A 22,956-nucleotide genomic window follows, 5' to 3' on the forward strand; every position below is an offset into this window, starting at 1 on the left:
CATCTTCTCATTATTTGAACTTAAATAAACATGCAACTCACTAAAGATCAGCAGAGAGCTGGTGGGTTTTTCGAGTGTGTGGTGTGATTGTTGCAACAGAAAGTAGCCTTGAAAACCTGATGCAATCTGTTATAAAAACAAACAAATCTGAACTCTCTTGGTGGGGTGTTTTTACTGCCTGATTGGCAGATGTGGGAAAGCGTAAGCTCTCCAAGGTGGCAGAGATGCACGTGTGTGTGTGTGTGTGTGTGTGTGTGTGTGTGTGTGTGTGTGTGTGTGTGTGTGTGTGTGTGTGTGTGTGTGTTAGTAGAGGGAGATGTCTGTTAGCATTGACGGTTTGAAACAAAAACAAGGAGGTGATGAGAATGTAGCAGAAAGTGTAGCCAGCAGAAAGTAGAGAATACAGATCTACACCAACACTGCATCTCCACACACACACACACACACACACACACACACACACACACACACACACACAAGATCTACACTAACACTACAGACCAATCAATGCTACCATTTACATGTAGAGATCAGATGATTGCACCTCCTCTTTCTCCACTTGCTCTCGTCCTGACGTTGTTTGTGCATGCATGCATCGTTTCGCCCTGTGGTTTTTTTTTAATCCCCTTGTTTCCATGTGATCGGCTACACGTCCCTTTAGGACGTCATTAAAGCATGAAGCGTACCGATGAACCTGCCTGAGTCAGAGTGCACACACTCGATGCTCCACCCTCCGGGCAGACCCGCATGCATCCGACAACCGCCTGCCCTCGAGAGGACGCACGCCAGTGTCGGACTAATCCATTCTGGGATGTGTGTGTGTGCGTGGAGGCGGTGTTATAGGGGCATACAGAGCTACTGGCGAGAACCCAGTGAGATGAGTTGCCACAGGCCACACCTCCCACACCCGCCTGCCATTTCGGGTGGACTGCTGCCAGAGGGGAAAACATATCAGCAGCTGAGAGCAGACACTGCCTCGTGGCTGATCTGGAGCCTGCCGAACCTGCTCTCACCCCGTGGGTGTTTTGCCCAGTGGGCCAAGCATGGGGCGGGTCTCTCTTATAATCAAACAATCCCGGCGGGTGGGAGTGAATGTCAGGAGGGTGGGGCTTACCAAGCTGGTCCCCAGGTCGCTGCCTGTACTGGCGCGGGAGCTTCCGGAGAGACGCCGGTGAGAAGGAGCCACAGCCACAGCTATCGAGGCCTCTGTGGGCCAGGCGATCACTGCCAGGAATTCGGTCAGACACAGTTTGTCTGCCATTGTACACCAAAATGTTTCTGCAGGACAGTTATAAATCGCGACTGTTCATATTTTCCCTCCAATTAGGAGAAGTAATGATGGCAGTGTAACTGCATGTGCATAGCTCTGGTTGGTGGATATCGTTAAAAAAACAGTACGGACCCTTGAGCTGACGAGACATTAAATCATTGGACTGATGTTAAATTCCTGAATTTACAAGGGAGTCCTGAGCTTTGAGGGCATCCCAACAGTCACTGACAGTTGGCTTCCCTTGACACCGCCTACTGCATGTCTGGACACCACCCACCTCCTCTGTCAACACCACCACATTACAGAGCAAGTTACGTGCAAATCCGTCTCGCGCACACAGTCTGACACCTCGTGAATGCATTAAGAAACTCAGACAGTAAACACTTAAATTTGACACCCTGCTACTGCAGGGCTAGAACTTTCATTTGGGAAGAAAATAGGTCAGAGTTTCAAAACTGGTATGACGTATCTAGAACATTGCCCTAATACATATTTCGAGTTTTACAGCAGCGTGTGACATGCACCATCAACTCTCCTGACTTGAGTTAGATACGTTTGGCTTAAGCTATGAGTGTTTGGTTTAAGCTGTGAGTCTGGAGTGTAAGCTCATAACCTATACTGGAGAATTGTTTAATTTGATTTACTTCTCTTAATAGCTGCCAAAGTATACAGAATCCCTCGCATTGGAATCATAGAGAGGGTCGTGTTTTTCGTTATCTCCGTATACATATGCAATATATGCATATGCAACAAATGCGTGCATATGCATGTAAAATATGTTTATGTAGGACTGGGTTTGTGTGTTGGGTGGGGGGGAGGTCCTCTTGGCTGAATACCTGTAAGGGTCGGGGGCGTAAACGGAGAGATGGAGTGCGGCGAGATGGGCCACTTTTTTGGCGGAGGTGGAGCAGTGGTGTCAGGTTCCTGTAGGAGGAACACTGCGCCCCCCTCGTCAGCAGTCTGGCCAATCACAGCAGTGCCTTATAGTGCAGGCTGTGCCACTAGATATCCTCAACCTCATGATTACAAGTTGAGTACCTTAACCATGTCGAGTACCTTAAGACAACACTACAGCCTTAAAAAAACGTCTTTGCTGTTGGAAGGCTTTTGTGTGGATATTTTAATAAAAAAAAAACTTGTAAGACTTGTAATAGAAGATAAGTAAGTGAGTGATCCAATGATAAACATTGAACTCCCTGTTTCAGAGTATCAGGAGAGTTAAAGAAATGCAAAAACAAGCAAACAAAAAACCAAACAAACAAAGAAACAGTGAGTGGAAACATCTTAGTAAGATTTAGTTTATGCCTTGGAGGCAGGGACAGAGGCCTTTCTCCTTAGACACTGTCACTAAGCCTTCCTGCAGCACGCTGGCCTAGAGGTAGTGAGCCGAGGCAAGACGCTTGGCAACTCCGCCTGCCTCCAAGGCCGAATCAGTTGGGCATTAACTTGTGGTCTCTGTCATGGAAGCAGTCATGTGGCGTCCACTGGAGAACACTGAACTGGAGGCCACAAATGACCAGCCCTCTCCGGGCACCGGGGTTTGCACGCTGTCCTCGCTCAAACACGTCCTTTATCGCGAACACATGATGTGAACAAGCCTTTTTGAAAGGAGCCCTCCCCTACCGCGCTTAATCGCTCTGTCTGTGGCGTGCCATGCAGCCGAGCCTTTTCTCTCAGCGAGAATGGCCCTGGAGTCATTAACCTTTCAGATCTCGCTGCACAAAGAGGCAGCCGTTGCCATAGCAGTGCACACGGAGCTGTTCATTGAGACACTCCGAAACTTTTCCCCGGCTCAGAATCGGTGCCGTGCTCTGTTTTATCTGACTTTCCCGCTTTAGCGGCAAGGAAAAGCAGCCAGTAGGTGGAAATGGTGGAAATGGTTACCTTGCGATCTTTTTTTTTCTTCTTTCTACCAAGCGAATGACAGGCAGATGACGCAAGAGTCCGTGACCTTAATCACTGTTTACCTTCCTCTCCAGTGGAAGGCACGCATTAAAAAGTTCAGGCTCACTCTTCAGGTTTTTCAGGGAAGAGTGTTGAAGCAGTAAATATTGACGTTGGCCATTCATGTGAAACGGCGAATGGCTTTAGCAGAGAAAAATGTCCCGTTTTAAGACAAGCAAATTGTGTGCTTAAGTGTAGAGATGGTACCACTGAAAAGGGCGGTTACTTCACTCGGAGATTACCTCAATCGGAATTATTTTATGACACTTATCGTGTATGGAGATACTTACACGTAATAATGGTTGCATTTCACAGCTTTGGGTTAATGAGTTGAATCAGTCCGTGTTAATGTGTACATGAATGTTGAGTTGAATATTGTTACCTAGTGGATGAAAGTTGGGTATGTTGACAGCAGTTACATAAGGTCAGCTTGGCTGCCTGTCCAGAACCAAAGCCAAACTAAAAGCCTGTTGTCCTCACCAGGTACTTCCACACGATCTACCTGGGCATCCGGAGCCGGCAGAGTGGGGAGAACGACCGCTGGAGGTTCTACTGGAGGATGGTGTATGAGTACGCCGATGTGAGCATGCTCCACCTGCTTGCCACGTTTCTGGAGAGCGCCCCGCAGCTGGTCCTCCAGCTTTGCATCATCATCCAGACACTGAAGCTCCAGGCCGTGCAAGGTAACAGCAGCTGGGCCGGCAAGGATGGATGAGGCAGCGCACGAAAGCCAGTGGCCACCAGTTGTCCGATTTGAGTAGATATTAGCTTTCATCTATAAGCACAGCATTTAGCCGTTAATTCTTCTGGAAAGCCAGATGCTGAGACGATGACATTTTGCCAGTTTGCCTACATTTTTGAAGAACTTATTCCTTTTAAGTCACCCAACTGAGTAGCATTCCACAGCATGTTCTAAATTAGCGAAAAGCAATGGTCAGTTAGACTGTTGTTATTCATGAGCCGTCTTAACCATGAGGCAGAGGTAATCCTGCACAGTTTTACACAACTGTTTACACACTGCAGCTTCATACGCAATTACTAAAGCCTGAATCTTACCAAATCCTTAAGCCGAGTAAGCAAAACACAAACAAAAACTCACATGCGTGTTTTCGGCTTTTCACACACACACACACACACACACACACACACACACACACACACACACACACACACACACTCAGAGCTCTTTTACATCTAATATGCGTAAGTCTAACACTGAAAATAAAAAAGCAAAACTCTATTACACACTGTACTGTTTTGCATTGAACACATCAGTGTATAATATTATATTATTTAACAGATTAACCATGTATGGGTCTTTTTGATGCAAATATATCATGTTGAGAAGAGATAAGAGTTTTGAATGTCGTGTTTTGTTTACCAAAAGTTTGTAATTTGCATTTTGTGCCCATGTTATTACTGTTCTGTGGTTGGAGTTTTGAGAAAATGAGCCACAGTTTCATAAAATATGTCTAAGTGATTGTGAAAAGAAAAAAAAAAACTCCTGCGAGGCTGATTCACCATGGAAAGCTACTGGAAAGAGAGGCTGTCATCAGTCGCCCAGCCTTGAAGAAGTTTCAGGGGAGAGAAAGAGAACAGTTGCAGCCAGTTATGTTCACCGCCATCCACTTTTAATGAGTTTGAATTGTTGTCTCCGGGGAATGTCCTGTCCTGCTCGCACAGCAGAAATGAAAACAGATAAAAGTCTTCTGTGTGTCATTTATACTGTAATTGTTTCTGTCAGATGCGCAGAGGGTCATTTGGACTATTGGACTGCCTGGTATTACTACAAATCAGTGTTAAACGCTGCTAAAAGTATGCTTCGGCAGCTGTTGTCGGTTATGTTGGGTCAGAGGTGCCGTGAGTCGGGGAGTATTTGTGAAGTATTTGGAGAGTATTTGCCTTATGGCTGGGTGTGTGGGTGCAGTGGAAGTGTCAATGTGCAGTGGAGACCTCCCAGATTTACTGCCATTCTTCCTACATATCTTTTCCTGCTAAGAGAGAGAGAGAGCGAGGACAGAAGGAGAGAGAGAGCTCGTCCTGTCACCATACTTGAAAGACGCTGTCACTTTCACTCCTGTAAAAGTGATTTCATGTCCTCTGGTGTCTAGCCGAGGTGAGTCTGTGTGGACCTTTCCGGGGGGTGGGGGGGGGGGATTTCAAATGCTTTTTTTAGGAGAATTCCATAAAAACTATTGCTTTGTTCCTTTTTTTTTTGTCTTTGAGGAAAATGCATTGGCGACTCATATCTTGATTCCACACTTCTGAAATACCTGCTGTGTGCGTGACGTCACTCACTTTTATAGACCACTTGGTTTGAGGAGAAAAAAATCATTTCATTCCCGTTTTGCTTGTGAAATCTTTTCATCAAATCTCAGAAATGATTTTAAAGGGCACCTTAAAGGAACACTTCACCAAAAAATGCTACCCTGTGGCTATCAATGAACGTAAAAGCACAGGGTTCCATTAGCACGGCCTCATTTGAATAATATTAAGCGTCCCTTATAGTTTTTATTATATCAGCATTTTGGATGAGCGTTAACGTTTTAATTGCTATTTTGTGCCATTGTCTATGACGGTGAGGGTGCAGACGCTGCTATCGCATTTAGCTTTCTCTCTGTCTCTCCTTCCATTGCTCAAATAAAGTCTGGGTTGGGTTTTCAGAGCTGTTCAGTTACAGGGCCTTGTAGGACCTCATTCAGAGTTACCCTGAGCTCTGTTGAGAGCTAGTATCTTTACTGAATTCAAGGCGTACATCAAACTATTGAGACCTTTCCACGTCAACTTCCTTAGAGCCGGAGCAATGCACTTGTACACCAGATTTATTGAGAAAACACCCAGAATGTAAAGCGTCCGAATGTATTTACATGCCCTGGTGCCAACCTCCTCAGCGTTTCCTTTACGGATGGTCTTCTTTGGTAGTACAAAGTCCTGTCTGAACCTGACCCTGTATCCTCCGGTCTCTTCCACATTTTATCACGCTAGATGTACCCAGAAACTTACTAGCCTAACATGTTTGCACTCAGCGTTCCGTTCTTTATGTTCTAACACGAGAAGCTACGGTAAAATGGTTGAATGTTCTGTTCCAGATAACCAAGGAAATGATATTATGGGGGAGACGGCGTTTTTTTTGTTTGTTTTTTTTTTTGTTCGTTTTTTAACATTTCTTTACTATGCTGGTACTTCTAACCAGAGCACATTCAATATCTTCCAGGCAGTTTACCGTTAATTGTTTGATATATCACTCGCTTACAAGTCTTACAAGTTTTTTACTTGCTTATCTTCTATTACAAGTCTTACAAATTTTTTAAAAAAAATTCAAATATCCACACAAAAACAGCAAAGGTGTTTTTAAGTCTTTACTGCTGTCTTAAAAGTCGGAATTAATTGGTTACGTTTGACTAAGTCGCAGCACGGCGACGGCCAAATGTTTGATTCTTCTTTTTCGCTTCGAGTCCGTCCTCTCGCTCTCACACGCTCTTCCTCTCTCCTCACCGAAGTTGCCATAGTTACTGCGATTCTGGCACACAGCGACAGTACGCGAGACCTGCTCTGTCCCTCGCGCTTTCCCTCGCGCTCTCCCGCTCCGGAGCGAACGCCGTCGCGGGAGAAACGCTCGGGCAGCCCGCTCGCACGCCTGCGTGAGCTATTTTTTCCCACCGCTAAAAAAGCTTTCTGTTGTATGCGAGCGTACAAACCTGATCGTTTACAGCATAATTTCAGTTTTAGGGTTCGTCAGTTATGTCAGTCTCTGTGGCGCCATCCCATAGAGGTGCAAAATTGTTTCGTTTTTCCTGCTTTAACACACCAGGTTCCTCTCCTGAAGAACCTGATCTCTGTCTATTGAGCTGTGCTGTAGGCCGAGGAGCCCTGAACTGTTCTTCAGGGCTGACATTTGAGAACCTTGAGCAAGCCCTGCAAGTTGAATGGAGAGTAGAGTTCAGTTTATAAAATATTTATTATGTTTTGCACTTTATATCCGTTCAGATACACCCTCAGTCACTGCACTGATGAACCATAGAATCTTTAAACTGTAAATTCTGCTCTATGTTTAGACTTTTTAGACTTTTCACTGTGGAATATAGTCCCTGAAAGCTAAACGTTGATGAGTTCCTCTTCCTCTTCAATTACTGTTCATGAGATTCCTAGATAAACTCCACAAAAGTTGAACATGAGTTCAAACGATCACAAAGTGTTTTTCTTTTAAACCACCAAGTGTGCCTTCATCTGAGGCTATTAAATCTTTATTGTCTGTTTCAGCAGACAGTGTTTTGGTTTGATGTCCGATATTACATCTTAATGACAAGCACACTATAAGTTTAACCTGTTTGCATTTGTCTATCAGTAGTACATCGGGTTTTTTTATTCATTTTATTATTTTCTTCATAATAAAGGCAAAATTCTTTCAATAATCTCAGAGCACCTCTTAGCCTCATGGATGGGGTGAAAGAAAGCGTTTTCGACAGAAATTGAATCCTAACACTCCATTCTGTTTAAGAAACCGTTCACCCCACATCAATGTCAACGTAAAAAACAAAACAAAAACAAAACTATCGTTTGTCAGAAGAGTTTAAGGCACCACGGAACACGATATGATCATGCAGTGCGTACCTTTAAACTGCGCTCCCTCTGTTATAATGAGCTTACGGTTTTCCATTTGCAAATAAGTGGCTCTTAATGGGTTTGATAAGACTGTCTCTGCTCTGACCTGGTCTCACTAATACAGCGCTGTGAGCTGCACACAAAGGCAATATATCAATCTTTTCATTTCTTACATCACGTACGCTTCTCTGATAGACAGCACCGTCCTGTCTCCTTCCATGTAGACCCGGCCTTCGGTTTTGTGTGGCTCTGGGTTGACAGCGCCGCTGTGTCGTTAAAGTCATCCTGAGGTGAATTAAGGCAGTTATCGATTCATAACTCGCACAGCCGCCACCCGCGCGCTGCGTCCCGTAGCTCTCGGAGCTCCCGGGAGACGGCGCACCGCATTTGAAGTCTTTGAAAGCCCCGCGAGCATCGCGGAGAGCACACCGCGCTCCGCGATGTCACGGCAGGAAGAGAAGCGGGTCACGCTCGGACACCGGAGGCTGACGAGAGGCCGCGATGTTATTGCTCGGGCTCTGACGGAGCGGCTAGAGAAACCGGACCCAGGCCCCTCGAGCCCGGATGCGGGAAGTTCGGGATTTCTGGTACAGACGGGAAGAAAGACGGACGTGCAGCTCTCCGAGCTGTAGCTAAGAGCTGGGATATAAATATCGCGGAGCACAGAAGCCCGGAGATTCGGAGAGGTTCTGGTTTGGGCAGAAATAAGTGCATATGGTACTGCCAGTTCTATCAAATGACTGTCAAACGTCAGATGATGTAACCCAAGCTAAAGATTGTGATTATGGTGTGTATCATCTCTTCACTTCCTGTGAGTGCTGGTACCGCTGAGGCAGGTGTTTCCTGCTGAACTTTTTAATGGGAGGAGACTTGCTGAGTTCAACACTGCAGTGATTTTTACATAACCCCCTCACCCGTACAGTCTCCAAAGACAGGCACACCCACCTAGGCAACACACACACCCACGCACAGGAACACACACACATACACTCACGCACGCTCCAACACACCCACACACAGGCATGTAAATACAAACACACACACACACACACACTCCTACACACAGACAAATGCACACGTCTCCCTCCGAGCCTGCCCCGAATTACTGCAGCTTCCATGAGGAGCATTACGTCACCTCCCCATCTCGCTCAGCCTGACACGCTGGAGCAGGGCCCGTTCCCGTGGAGACCGTCTCCTCGGGATGTGCTGCGTGCGCACAAGGGAGGGAGGGAGTAAATCAGGGAGGGGGGGGAGGGGAGAAAGCTAGGGAGGTGGGGAGGAGCACGGGGAATGATACACTCCTGCCTCGTGTGGAGAGAGGAGAGAAGAAGAGCCTGCCAGCCACACCAATGGCAGATGAAGAATTACAGCCTGCGCTTGGGTAGTTAATTATCCCACTTCACAAAGTAGTCATTAAACCGTGCTGGCACACTCGGGCATCTAATGGGATAAATTTAATCTGATGGGATAAATACATAAATAAGACACCAAAATAAAGACCTACGAAGTGAACCCACAAACATAAACAAACTCAGGCACACAGAAGCGCAGGCAGACGGGCCCATGGACCAACGGGTTCAGCCTTACGACATCAGATGCTCTGCAACAGACACAAGCTACAGACAAGAGGCCGAGCCTGATTTTCTGTAGATTTTCTTGGAGATAAATAAGGTGCTCAGTCATCTTGTTCCTCCTGTTCCTCGGTAGAACACGCAGTGTATGGAGAGAAGTCTTAGAGCAAATAAAATCTGCTTCGATCTGCCTCGAGGGAAGAGTAATTAGAATGAGCTGTGCATGGGTCAAACATGTGCTCAAGCATGATAACAAATGAAATGAACTGTAATGGCGTTTGGTATTAAAGGCCGAATAGAGATAAGGACAAATGGAGTTATGGTCTGCGTCGGGTGGACTCCCCTCTCTTCGCCAGCCTGGCCCGTGCACAGCGCATGGTCCTGTTCACAGGAGGCGATCGAACCTGGACACCCAGACAGAAATGGCGCTCAGTTTTATTTGGACACGAATGGAGTCGAATCTGAATGTTTTGTGCCTTTCACACGAAGGCCCCATCAATTATTCACGCGCGTAGACCACAGCAGTGTCATCTCGGGAACCCGAGACGCCATGTTTTTGCTGTCTGCTCAGATCTTCGAGCGTGAGTGGGCCAGACGGTGCCCGAGGTCCGATCTTCCTTGAAGGCCTCGGCACCGTGGGCTGTGACAAACCCCGGAGCACGCCGCAAGACAAGCAGGGTAAAAACTGAGCTGATTCAACTAATTAGCACATAGGAAGGCTACCCATTGGCAGACGTTTGGAGTAGTTGTGGCTTGGGCCAAAGGACAGCCCTCTTTCCTGAGCCTGACTTCAAGTCCCGACGCTCAAAGTGACGCTGGGGGACAGAACCCGTAACCTCGATTACAGCGGCAACGCTATCAAAGTGGCTTTTGGACAACGTCGAAAGCTTTGAAATACGCCACCGCAGTGCTGCAGACACATAAAACGCACTCCACTGTCGTAGGCTGCTGAAATTGGAGATCCGCTGGATAATTCCATTTCCGTAGTAAAACGAAGAGCCAAAGACAGCGGAGCCACCTCCCACCCCCTACTACCACCGCACGGCCATGATTCAAGTGAACTGTACAGATCCTGATTCACAACTCCAGTCCGGGTGAATCGCAGCCCTTAATGAGGGGTTATTTGAATCAGCTGTTTGTCAAGCCCCTCCCAAGTTGAATGGAATGTGTTTGAGAGGGACAATGATACAAGAGGAGGAGCCCTCATGTCAGAAGGCAGACCTCAATGTTCTGGTTGGTTCTGATTGGGGCTTCAGTGTTCTGATTGAATCTGATCGGGGCCTCAGTGTTCTGATTGGATCTGATTGGAGCCTCAATGTTATGATTGGTCTGAGGATCCAGGCAAACCAAAGCCTGATACTTTTGGAAGAGAGCTGACCATTCTGACGCCCAGTCCTTCTAGCCCTCGTAGATCCCGAGTTGAGTTGAGTTGAGTTTTTGGTTTGAGTTATCATTTACTTTTCCAGGTGTAATTCCTTTGTGGACAGCTGACTGGTTAATCCCCAACAGCTCAAAGTGGTTTGATGGTATTGCTGGGATAAGTTTCAGATCGGAATCCCGGCCTACATCCGAGCTGTTTTGCGTCACATGGTCACTGTGGAGAAATCAGGTGACGCTGTGGAGCTAGAAAGTTCTTCCCCTTCCTGGAACATTTCTCATTTTCTACCTCTGCCTTCTCACTTTTTCTCTCTGCTGCTGTCTTAGTCCAGGGTCCTCCTCTTCTCCCACTTTCTTTCTCTCTCTCTCTCTTTCGCTCTTGCTCTCCTTCTTCCTACAGCACAAGCACTTAGTAACCACGGCACCCAGCTCCTCGCAGAGATCTGGAGTGCCGCGGCTACACACGTGGGCCTGGCCGGCGTCCGCCGTGCGGCAGGAGCCTTCTTAGCCACGGTCAGGTGGGGCTCGCTGGCAAGCCACCAGTCACCAGTCTCGGTCACCGCGGTACCCACCCGCACGTCCACAGTCCTCGCCCGGACACCTGTAACAGAATGGAGATCCTTACGCAGGAAGTAAAACTAAAGTTTATGCAGGAAGTAAAAAGCAGCAGACGCAGGTTGCACAGTTAGCATCTTTTATTAACCTGCTCCCCCTCTGCATTCCCTGGAGCTACAAAGGTCTAATGATGAAATGAAGGTCCTTGTGGGATTTAAGAGCATCTTTCTCTTTGGCATGCGTTTCATGCACGTATATAAAAATACACTGTGATTTTAAAATGCCATTGTTCCTAATATTGAATTGCAGCTAGTTCGAAACAGTATGCAAATGAGATTACATCAGTGCTTTGCTTTTTCTGTTTTCCATTAACCATGTTATTCAGACTTATTCAGTGAATGGTCTCTTGATAGCAATTTTTTTTTTTGCCTCGTTCACAGTTTTGAGATAGAACCTAAATGTTATCAGGAGAAACTCATTGCCTGTAGTGCTGCTAAACTTGTGAAGAGAACGGAACAGGAAAAAAAGGGGTTTCCAGGGTTTTCACGTGATTTTCACGCGTGCCTCTGTTCTGTCTTTTCTCTCATAGGCATGACGGCGGCCGCATCGCTGGTGTCGCTGGCCTGGGCGCTGGCCTCCTACCAGAAGGCCCTGCGCGACTCGCGTGATGACAAGAAGCCCGTCAGCTACCTGGCCATCATCATCCAGTTCTGCTGGCATTTCTTCACCATCGCGGCACGAGTCGTGACCTTCGCCCTTTTCGCCTCCGTGTTCGAGCTGTACTTCGGCATCTTCATCGTGCTGCACTGGTGCATCATGACCTTCTGGATTGTGCACTGCGAGACCGAGTTCTGCGTCACCAAGTGGGAGGAGATCGTCTTTGACATGGTGGTGGGCGTCATCTACATCTTCAGCTGGTTCAACGTGAAGGAGGGGCGTACACGCTGCCGTCTGCTGGTCTACTACGCCGTCATCCTGCTGGAGAACACGACGCTGAGCGCGCTCTGGTACTTGTACCGCGTGCCCGCCGCCACCGACGCCTTCGCCGTGCCCGCCCTCGGCGTCATCTTCTCCAGCTTCCTGACGGGTGTGGTCTTCATGCTCATGTACTACACCTTCTTCCACCCCAACGGGACGCGCTTCGGCCGCTCGGCCAGCCTGGCGCGGCTGGACGAGGGCGTCGGGGGTGGGGCAGGGGGCTTTGGGTCCCCGCCGCCCGGCGAGGGCGCCACCAACTCACTGCGCTCCAACCGGGGAGGCGGTGGGACGCTGGCGCGGGACGCTGAGCGGGACGGCAAATGCACGGAGCGCGACGGCTGCGCCCCGCCCGTCTTTCAGGTCCGCCCCACGGCGCCGTCCACACCCTCGTCGCGTGTGCCGCGCCTCGAGGAGACTGTCATCAAGATAGACGTGTGCCGCAACCGCTACCCGGCCTGGGAGAGACACGTGCTGGACCGCAGCATACGCAGGGCCATCCTGGCCATCGACACCTCACCCATGCCCCCCCGGCTGCAGTACAAGGACGACGCGCTCGTGCACGAGCGGCTGGAATACGAGACCACGTTGTAGCTTGTGCTGTGGCAAAACACACCAATGCACATGTGCACACGCACGCACACACACACACACACACACACACACACACACAAACCCACACGTGCGGAACTTCAGTATGATCCTCAACCATAAACAGCAGGACTGTGGCAATAACATTACTAGCAGCGCGTACTGTAGAGTGCATAGCATTCAGCCATGATGTTGATTGTCATGGATAAAAAAAAAAAACAAACACACAAACAAACAAAACCCATTAACAACAAGAACGAAAGAATTGGGCACAATGTGTTTAACTGATGCTATAGATCGTATTTTATTTCTCCCCGTTTCTGTTATGTTGGTTCTGGGTTTCTTTTCCAATTTTTTTTTTACTTGCGTCTTGTGTCAGGGAGTGGGTGATCCGTTAAAGCCCCTGTCAGCGATTGTGGTGAGTGGGGGGCTTCCCATTTCCAGAAGTCACTGTCCTAAACACCACAGAGTGTTGCCAACTGCGTTGGCACACAAAGAAATGAGTCATGAGCTGATTCTGTAGCTTTATGGTTCTCCAACTGCTGTGGACTCCTACGAGTTCAGCTCTAGTTTGGTCACAGTGACATACGGTACTTTGTACCCAAAACCAGGAGCTTTCCCCTAAAGAGTATCCTCCACAATACATTGTCCATGCAGCAACAGAACTCATAACACGTTGCCATGCTACGACTACCGGTGTTGGAGACGCAGGGGACAAAGTCTCACGCGATCCAAACTTGTGGAGCTGAAATGTCCTTGTCCAGGGTGCTGAAACCCATGAATCCTCTGACATCAGCAAACCTCTCCCAGTGCCAAAAACCTGGTCCCTACTGGACTTCATTGTGGACCATGAGTCTCTGCCACTAACTGTAAATAGAACCAGGGCAGCATTTCAGCCATCTACTTGAATCCTGTACAAAGAAACAAGTGAACAAGTGGGAAAAAACAAGGCGTGCAAAGGTTTGTGGTCATCAAACACTGGAAGGAAGTGAGACGGGACTACCCAGGTGCATGGGTGCGAGTGTTTCCGAGGCAGAAGGACATAAGCTCACCTTCTTCTCTCCTAGAGAAGACACCAGGCCAAGAAAACACTTCCGGGCAGCTCAACTCCTATTGGCCACCCAGCCTCGCGCCATAGTGACGGCCACTGGCTGATAAGGATCTGTTAGGAAAATAGCGTGCACACACGTGCACACAAAATCTCACACACACACACACACACACACACAGCATAGACACATATAAACATGTACTGAGAAAATGGGAGACACAGCTAAACCATAGACAAGTATGATCGCACATGCATACAAACACACACACTCACACACACACACACACACACACACACACACACACACAAAACCACACACAAAGCAATCCGCCACAGCATTGGCAGCCAGACATTCATTAGAATTAGGATGAACTTCACATTCAAAATAGTGAAGATATATTGTTCTGCTGGAGCAGAGCAGGTGGTCATTGTGTGTGGCTTTGTGAAAAGGTTTTATTGTGCATGCGTGCGCGTGTGTGTGTGTGTACGTGTGTGTGTGTGTGTGTGTGTGTGTATGTGTGTGTGTGTGTGTGTGTATGTGTGCGTGTGTGTGTGTGTGTTTATGTGCGCGCGTGTGTGTGTGTACGTGTGTGTGTGTGCGTGTGTGTGTGTGCGTGTGTGTATGTGTGTGTGTGTGTGTGTATGTGTGCGTGTGTGTGTGTGTATGTGCGCGCGTGTGTGTGTGTACGTGTGTGCGTGTGCGTGTGTGTGTGTGTGTGTGTGTGTATGTGTGTGTGTGTGTGTATGTGTGCGTGTGTGTGTGTGTGTTTATGTGCGCGCGTGTGTGTGTGCGTGTGTGTGTGTGTGTGTGTGTGTGCGTGTGTGTGCGCGCGTGTGTGTGTGTGTGTGTGTGTGTGTGTGCGCGTGTGTGTGTGTGTGTGTGCTTGGATCCACATTAATGGCCCCAGGATGTTGCAGAGTGCACCCAGACACAGCCCGAGCACTCCGAGTTGAGCTCCGGCACCGGTGCTCCGTGCGTCATGTCCCCAGAAACAGAATGCTTTATCTTTAAATCTGCCAATAGCATCCTCTGTACGTGAGAAGGAAAAGTTCCTATCTCCATTCTTCTCTGTTTTTTTCAGTTATAGGCTGCAAATGCGTCTTTTTGCATAAGGAATCAGAAGACACATTTCACAGAGACGCGTGAAGACAAGAAAGGCACAAGCACAAGACTTGAGCACAGCAGAATTCTTTTCTATTTATTTGGTGTATTAAAGTTGCAAGGGTGTGCCAGGCCAATACTGGGCAAGACTGGAGCCTGGTGTTAGAAATTGCTAGAAACCCACCACATCGCATGGTGTGGAAGAGATCATCTAGCAAGGGATGTTATTTTATTTATTTTACTAATGAAACATTTGCAACATGCTTTCGGCATGATTTCAATTTTGCAATTCTGCCATTAGACTCAGGCAGTGGATTTCATGGTTTTATTGGATGTCAGTCTGCATCCTACAAATTGCTCTCAGCTTATCATTTTGATGCACACAGCGGTTTGCCGCGAGTCGTCAGCTGTATAAAGGTGACTATTGCAGGATATGCTCTCTATTCTACTTTTTTTCTAATTAGAATAAAGGAGACAAATTAAAATGCCTGGTCATGATTTTCCAAATGAGCAAGTTGCGTTCAAGGCTCGAGATTTTCACTCAACTATAAAAGCAAAAAGCAGGTTCTTAGCTGGTCTGCATAATAATCAATGAAAGAGAATTACGCGGCTCCCGTAGGTCAGTGTCCTCCAGGGCAGTCCAGCTCAGATGGTTTAGTGGCGTTTATACGCGATCAGCATTTTGTACCTCACATGTTCTTTTGTCCTTATATGTCCACCTCATGACCAATGACTACAACACAGCCGCTCAGCCAGACCTCCAACCAAATGCCTTTTGAAAACCCTTTAGCTTTAACCTAAAAGTGAAACAGAGCACGACTACCTGGACCATTTTGAGCAAGGCAAGCATACGCCTAGTATACACCCAAAGTGTACAAGCGCACGCAAGTATACACCTAAACTCTTTTGGAACAAGAGAGGTGATGTATGAGACGCCACAACGCTGAATCTCGAACCGGATCTGAATCTTGATTGGACTTCGAACCCACGAGGCCTCTCTGTCTCATAAATAATACATATGTTGATATTTTTATTTCAATGTCACCCTGAATGCCCCACCCTTCTGTTTGCACGATCAGGCAATGCGTCATAATGTCAGCGCCAGATACGATCTGTTTATCCAGCCAAGCTGCGTGCGGCCAGCTGCTTTTGCCGCTGTTGGATCTCGCGTTGACCCGCTCTTGCTGACAGCAGTCGCCGGCTGCTCTGGGCAGGGAGTTGCTTCTGTTTACATTTCACCTTATAATATCCCCTACAACCCCCCCCCCCCCCTTTTAAATGTCTGCGGGTTTGTGTACTGATGACAGAAATGACAGGTCTGCCTAATACCCCTTGAACCAAGTACATGATGGCGCAGGGCCAACTGTTTTCAACTGTTTTCATGTTTTAGGGAAATTACAAGTATTCTTTTATGTTGAAACTTAAGTAGTCATTCCCTAACACTACCATCCAAACCACGTTCTTAAGTGTCTCAAGTTTTGCTTGCAGTTTGCGAGCAGCGGACTTTCCGTATGAAAGTGAGCAATGTCCATCAGTTTACACATTTTTTATTTCTCAGTTTGGATACAGTGCAGGGTGTTTTTAGATCTATAATCGATAATATTGCTCAGTGCAGGACATTGCATCAATAATGTAGTGATAGAGCAGTTTGGCCTTATCTCAAATCGAGTTATGACTCACCAAGCACATAAGCCAACCCTACCAATTCTAACTATATGAATATATATATATATATATATATATATATATATATATATATATATATATATATATATATATATATATATATATAAAGATTGGGATTAGTATAGTTGATTATAAAAAATTGTGATCTGATTTCTTTGCACTTCCAGTTTGAACTGTGTACTTGGGTTTACCCTAAATATATGATACCACGAACTACCACATTTGCTCTATGAATAAAAGTATACAGATAACCTACCTCAATATGGGATAGTAAACAGGACATGCTCTGCCTGAGGGTTGGGTAGATGTGACTGCTGTCTGGTAGTTAACAGAGAGCTCCCCTCTATTAAGGCCCAGCATGCCCGGAAGGCATAAGAGGCAGAGGTTGTCCTGTTTACCCCCAGCCCATCCAAAAAAAGCAGAGTTCAAAACCAGGACTTCAGATACTTTCAGATGCAACCCACAACAGTCAGGGAGACCAGTAATACACACCGCGACCACGCACGCTGCTTCTGTAGGGTTAGACTGCCTTAAAGAAACTTAGGTTCTTTTGTCGTTTGTCTTCACTGGAGGTTTCTTTCCTTCTTTGCTATCCCATGCCACCGATGGTGTGCTTGCTGTCAGCGGGGCCAACAGCGGAATGGTGGTTATGCTTTGATTCCAGTTACTGTGCTTACTGCCACAGGCAGATTTCAAATTGGGAAAGGAAGCTGATTAGCACGTCTGTAATCGCAGTCTCATGAATGGAAGAAGTGACGACAGCATGGATGTTTCTCTGGTTATGAACAGCGGTTTTACAAGTTGTGAAGTTATTAAACTACTGATGTAATCAACTGGGAAAGCATGAAGAAAGTGTGATGGTATTTCTTTTTTTTTTATTTTCACGCATATGCGCCGGCATGAGTCGAAGGCTGGAGTTGTTTTATTGAATAACGATTACATGATTGTCCCTCACGATTAGAGCTAGATAATTAGATATGATAGTGTCATGGGGGAAAATACATATACAGGTCTAGGGCTGATTGTATTTAACACCAGAGCACGGAATTAGTACAAGCACAGTAGACTGATGAATTTTGGATAGATGCATTGAGTTAGGTTTGACCTAAAATGATGTACAGGTGTTTTCGGTATTTTAGTTGCAATGGAACCTCACCACTAGCAACTACAAATGGCTGTTTAACTGTAAATAAATGTATGTAAATGTACATGTTTAAAAGAACATTCCTTTTCAAGTCCTGACTATAAAGGGTGTCCGTCGAGTAGTGGACAACGCCATAGGAATGGATGTTACATTTGGCGTAATTCAGATAAAACTAGTGTGGTGTATGTGATGTATTAAATGAAAAAAAGCAAAATGATTAAAAAAACTGTTCATTATTGGTCTATTGAGTAAGTTGCATTGTGTGATGAAAGTCTTAAGTGCTCAAAATGCATTGAATCTGTTATCTGATTTTATTGTAAATTGAGGAGTAAAAAAGAACATTACATTTTTGTATATATTGGATTTTTGTAAATTTTTATTTGATTCTAATGCAACACAAAGTACCAAATTCATTTAATAAAGTACACTGTGGTCATTTTATCAGTATCCTTTGTTGTATTCAAATTTGGCACCAGTCCAAGTGTTTCTTGCATCCGAATTATAATCAAATTCAGGTCAACTTTGTCTGTGTATATAAATCAATGAAACATGAAAGAAAGAAAAGCTAGATCTCAAAACCAATTTCTGGATAAATAATGACCATGATGTTCAGAATGAACAAATCCATGGCATTCTTTCCCCACTTTTACCAGTCTGTCCATGTGAGCTGGCGTTCAGGTCTATGGCAGCCCAAGAACTGATTGAACTCTGACTGAACGTTTATTAATAGGCTACTTTCCAGAAAGCTCGCATTAGTGTGTTAAAAAGTTTTTAATGTGTTAAAACGTTTATGCCAGATACTTAAAATTAGGTCTCAGAAAACATTATAATATGCCTGGAGGCTTTCAATATTTAACACCTTTAAAGGATTTTATGCTCTAATTAGTTAATGGTGTTAGTGCTTAAAATATGCATACGAAATGAGCAAAAATTGACCAAAATATTATATTAAAAACTTTTTTTAATTATTATTTACAACGTCTTTGCATGTTTCATTTACAATTAATGCACAGAGTTTGCTCTTCAACATCAGACCAATCCATCAACGGCAACACAGTCGTGCGGAACACGCCCGTTAGCTGCCGTTAAAACGCATCTCTAGACAATGTGTTCTTTCAACAGATGGACAGATGGTTCAGGGACAGCAACTCAGAGATAAATCCAAATAGCTATTCCAGTCAAAGTGCTTCAACAAGAAACAGGTACATGTGGATGGATTTTCACAACCAGTGACCTTTAAAGCTCAACTACTCATCCGTTTTCTGTCATAAGCCCAAAGAACTGATTCCAGTAATGTTTAGGCTTATGTGATTAGTATGCATATATTTAGACAATTCATGTAACATTTAACTTACTGCAGTATTACAGAGGCTTCGAGAGCTTAGCAAGTACCCAGTACCTTCCGAACCTGTCAGGGGCCACGGGCAAATCAACTGCATGAATACGAAGACAATCACCAAAACCAAACTATGATCCTGATGTATGAAGCTCCAACAAGCAACCTCTCAATGAAAGATACGCTTTCTTTCTCTCTGTTTACTTAAATGTTCTTACTGGCTCTCAAGAAAATCACAGTATGCATAATTAGGGGGAAAAGTATTTAAAAGTACTAACTAATCCACTTTGATCTTGAATTATTACATATTCATTTTATGGAAGAAAGTACTCATGCTACCATGTAACAAAAACAGTTTTCTCACAGATATAAAGTTAATCAAAAGGCCCCTTGGGACCAAGTTGTTTTGGCAGTGGTCCTTCAGACAGATCCAAGAGTGCAAGTGATTCACAGATTAAAAGCCACACACACACACGCACGCACACACGCACGCGCACACACACGCGCACACACACGCGCACACGCACAAGACAAGGAACAACAATACAAACACACACCACTACAAAATATGCCTGTCTGGTGACATTTTTTCCAATAATTATGCACCAGGTTTCAATATCAGTGACATCAAAATATAATACAGCAATATATTAATTTGATAACACTGTCTCCTGTTAAATGATGCTGGGAATAAGAGTTGTAAATAGTGTTTTGTTTAGAGGCCTGAGAGAAAGTCAACATGCTGTTCCACTTTGAGCCTGCCGTGAAATCACTCCAGAAGAAGCCCAAAATGTCCAGGTGCTATTCCCCTTTGGGCCTTGTGTGGAATCGCTCTAGCAGAGCCCAAAGGATGCTCCCTGGAACCTTTTGGTGTCTGTCGATAAGTCCTTGAACCGCCGCCTGTACCTGGATAAAGGATCGGATTAGAGGAAATGCCATAAATCACTTGCATTTTCATTTCATTAAATCTGCTGCTCAGCTCAGTGGTTCCTTACAGGACCAAAAACCCATCCTCCGAACAGAGAAAACGAGCAAGCAAAGGCAGGGAGGGAGACAGATATATAAGGAGCCATGCCTTTTCTGCTAATTCGGCCGCGGTGAGTTTGGGATCGTACGGAACGGGATCGCCTAAGTAAGTGCGGAATTTGACCGGGAATCCTCCGTACACAGGCGCGATTGGCAGACGAAACCGCTCGTACAACCATCTGAAAAATTCTGGTGGGGGGGGAGAAGAGGATTATTTTTGAGAGCAAAGGACACAATCAGCAGCACCAGCTAAACTCATTACAGTGAACTGCTGTAGGGAATTAAAGAGAAATCTCCGCTCGCGAGCCGGACTTACTTAATGTTCCCAGAGAGCGGAATCCCTCCCGAACATTCTGAGTAAACATGGGAATAATTGGCTGAGGAGAAAAGGTGACACAGATGGCACAGCCCTTAACTAGGATGGTCACAGCCCAACATACAGAGAACATGACTACTGTGATAAAGATCATGGGTTCATTCCTAGCTAAAGTTGGTCCACATAAATCACTTTGAGTGAAACATCACCTCATATAGATTTCTAAAATTCACAAGCTCACTTTGATTTGATTGGTTTTTATTTTGGCACAGGTTTTGGCCACTTGTATACACATATCAAATTTCCACAAGCAGCATCACAGCTTGTCGTCATCACCTAATCAACATAATCCATTAAACATGTGTAACAATCCAGATCCGGAAACTACACAATAGTACGATAGATTGTGCGGCTGGTGACATCTGCGTATAAGCTACCGACAGCGTCAGCCCAACACGGACGACGGCGTTCGGTGACGTACCACTTTGGAATCGATGGCCACCTGCGCGAAGCCCTTGCGTTTGCCCCAGAGCAGGGGGTAGGTCTCGTCGCTGAAGAGGGCCTCCCGCACCCCTCCGGGCGAGATGCCCAGCAAGTGGCCGCTGAGCAGTGCCTTCACGCACTCCTCCTGCGGCCCATGGATCACACTGAACACTTCCAGCAGCAGCTTAAAGCCTGAGGATGCAAGCACGGGACTTTACACAAACGCGCTGCTTCTGTCTAGAAACAACAAGCGAAATGACCTTTCTGCTGGTGAGATCAGCTGGTGCCCAATACCATTTAGTCACTATTGACACGTCACACAGAACATTGACACTTCGTTGCAAACGACCCATAGATTACTGAAGATGTCTGATTTATATGAATATTCCAGCCTTCCAGAATAAGAGGTCAGTTTACCTGGGACCTTGAACAGGAAGTGATCAGCGACCGAGTGACACGTGCGGCCCTTCTGAATGATGACTCTGGCAAGGAAGTAGTAGTAGTCAATAGGAATAGCTCCATGATAGTAGACGATGAGGGCGGGACCTTTGTCTGGGATCTTTTCTAAACCATGTACTTCATAACCTGTTCAAAAACATGTTCAGCTCACACCTTTTTTCCAGTGATCATGCATTCGGTACCTGAACTCATTACATTTCTCAATCAATAAACATATTACTTGTAAATTCCAACCGATACAACCCAAAGATCCAAATATATTCCTACACCCTTAGCTATGCATTTTTTGTTTACCAATGAATAGGTTACCTGTGACTACAATTCAAAAGATGAATCATGCAAGATCAGATTTGGGTGATTTGCACAAGTGTCACATAAACCTCTATTTAAAAAGCTGCATATGGATTTCTATAAAAAAAAAAAGAGCTCTCGTCAGCACTTAATTTTCAGCCGCACACTACACACCATGCCATATAGCGCCATGTCCGTCCCACAGGGTCGCCAGCGTTTTCCTCGCTCCGTCCCAGAGGTTGTTGGAGTAGGCCTCCCGCAGCTGGTTCTTGCGCTTGTACACGTGGAGGAAGAGGATGGATAGATAGAGGAGGATGACGATGAGGAAGGGCAGGATGAAGACGATGACCAGTGGGGTAAACACCCAGAGCAGGTAATCCAGGAAGCTGAGGTAGTCCTCCAGGTTACTCAGGCCCACCCAGTCCTCCCATGCCAGGAGGAGACACGTGAGTGTGCCAACAGATCCATTCCCAGACCAGCAAGACTCATTCTCACTAGACATGCTGCTTCACTTAGTTCCTCTCCCTGGTGGTAGCCGGACTGAACCAGGGCACCTCCTGCCAACAGGAGGTAAATATACAGACAAGTCCAGAATTAAATACAGACAAGAATGTGTCCACCAAGTGACTGACTCAAGATGCAGAGCATCTTCAGATAACTAAAGGTAAAACTATGACTACTGAGTAAAGGCACATCTTGTCAGCATTTAAAACGAACATTAGTCTAACCATTTTACGCAAATGTTGGACGAGGACTGACTTAACGTTAGCTAATGTCATATAGATCTAGTTTCATCGAGATTTAAACTATCGATTCTATCAAATATCAGAAGGCTTAAGTATGATCGGACATCTGACTCCGGGTAGCTGCCCTCACAGATGGTCTGACCTGCAGCGCTGACTACTTAGTACCGGCAGTAGTAAACTATCATTGCAAGCTAGATAAATAATTCTAGCGACAGTTATTTAAGCAGTCTTGGGGGGAGGGCGGAGTGAAAACAGAAATAGATTCTTCCTACTTACTCTTTACAATACGCGTTCAACGTGCTTTTTTCTTCATAGCTAATTTACATAGTATAGTATCAATGAACATGATACAGTTGGGAGTTTTTCATTTAGCCTTTATTTATGTTTCCGTCCTGGTATACCCGGCTTTCATTACATGTAACACAAACAGG

At 45.8% G+C, this 22,956-nt stretch overlaps 2 protein-coding genes across 3 annotated transcripts in view; one reads left to right on the forward strand and one right to left on the reverse strand.

Moving 5' to 3' along the window:
- The window catches only part of xkr4 (XK related 4), a 34,729-nt gene extending 20,326 nt beyond the window's left edge, over positions 1 to 14,403 (forward strand). Inside the window, exons 2-3 of the mRNA XM_027001239.2 lie at positions 3,698 to 3,897; positions 11,909 to 14,403. Of these exons, the coding sequence (XP_026857040.2) occupies positions 3,698 to 3,897; positions 11,909 to 12,888 (1,180 nt within the window). The 3' untranslated portion in view covers positions 12,889 to 14,403. The remainder of the gene's footprint in view (positions 1 to 3,697; positions 3,898 to 11,908) is intronic.
- A 2,444-nt stretch (positions 14,404 to 16,847) lies between these two features.
- Positions 16,848 to 22,929, reverse strand: tmem68 (transmembrane protein 68). 2 transcript variants are annotated; one of them, XM_027001272.2, is made up of 7 exons: positions 22,802 to 22,929; positions 21,954 to 22,336; positions 21,447 to 21,614; positions 21,028 to 21,221; positions 20,547 to 20,607; positions 20,280 to 20,419; positions 16,848 to 20,110 (listed from the first exon to the last, which is right to left on the reverse strand). In XM_027001272.2, exons 2-7 carry the CDS (start codon positions 22,279 to 22,281, stop codon positions 20,006 to 20,008), a joined length of 996 nt encoding a protein of 331 aa, XP_026857073.1. In that variant the 5' UTR covers positions 22,282 to 22,336; positions 22,802 to 22,929; the 3' UTR covers positions 16,848 to 20,005. The 2 variants fall into 2 exon arrangements, with proteins under 2 accessions (XP_026857073.1, XP_026857074.1); XM_027001273.2 differs by lacking the exons at positions 20,280 to 20,419; positions 20,547 to 20,607.
- Positions 22,930 to 22,956: the final 27 nt, after the last annotated feature.

Source organism: Electrophorus electricus, chromosome 7 (assembly GCF_013358815.1).
Source record: "Electrophorus electricus isolate fEleEle1 chromosome 7, fEleEle1.pri, whole genome shotgun sequence".
In the NCBI taxonomy this organism is placed as follows: Eukaryota; Metazoa; Chordata; class Actinopteri; order Gymnotiformes; family Gymnotidae; genus Electrophorus; species Electrophorus electricus.

Excerpts from the sequence above, each read along its gene's own strand:
- tmem68 (XM_027001272.2), bottom strand. The coding sequence starts at position 22,281 with ATGTCTAGTGAGAATGAGTCTTGCTGGTCTGGGAATGGATCTGTTGGC. Across the intron at positions 21,615-21,953 it reads ACATGGCGCTATATGGCATG|GTTATGAAGTACATGGTTTA; the intron begins GTGTGTAGTGTG and ends GTTTTTGAACAG. Across the intron at positions 21,222-21,446 it reads CTTCCTGTTCAAGGTCCCAG|GCTTTAAGCTGCTGCTGGAA; the intron begins GTAAACTGACCT and ends TTGCATCCTCAG.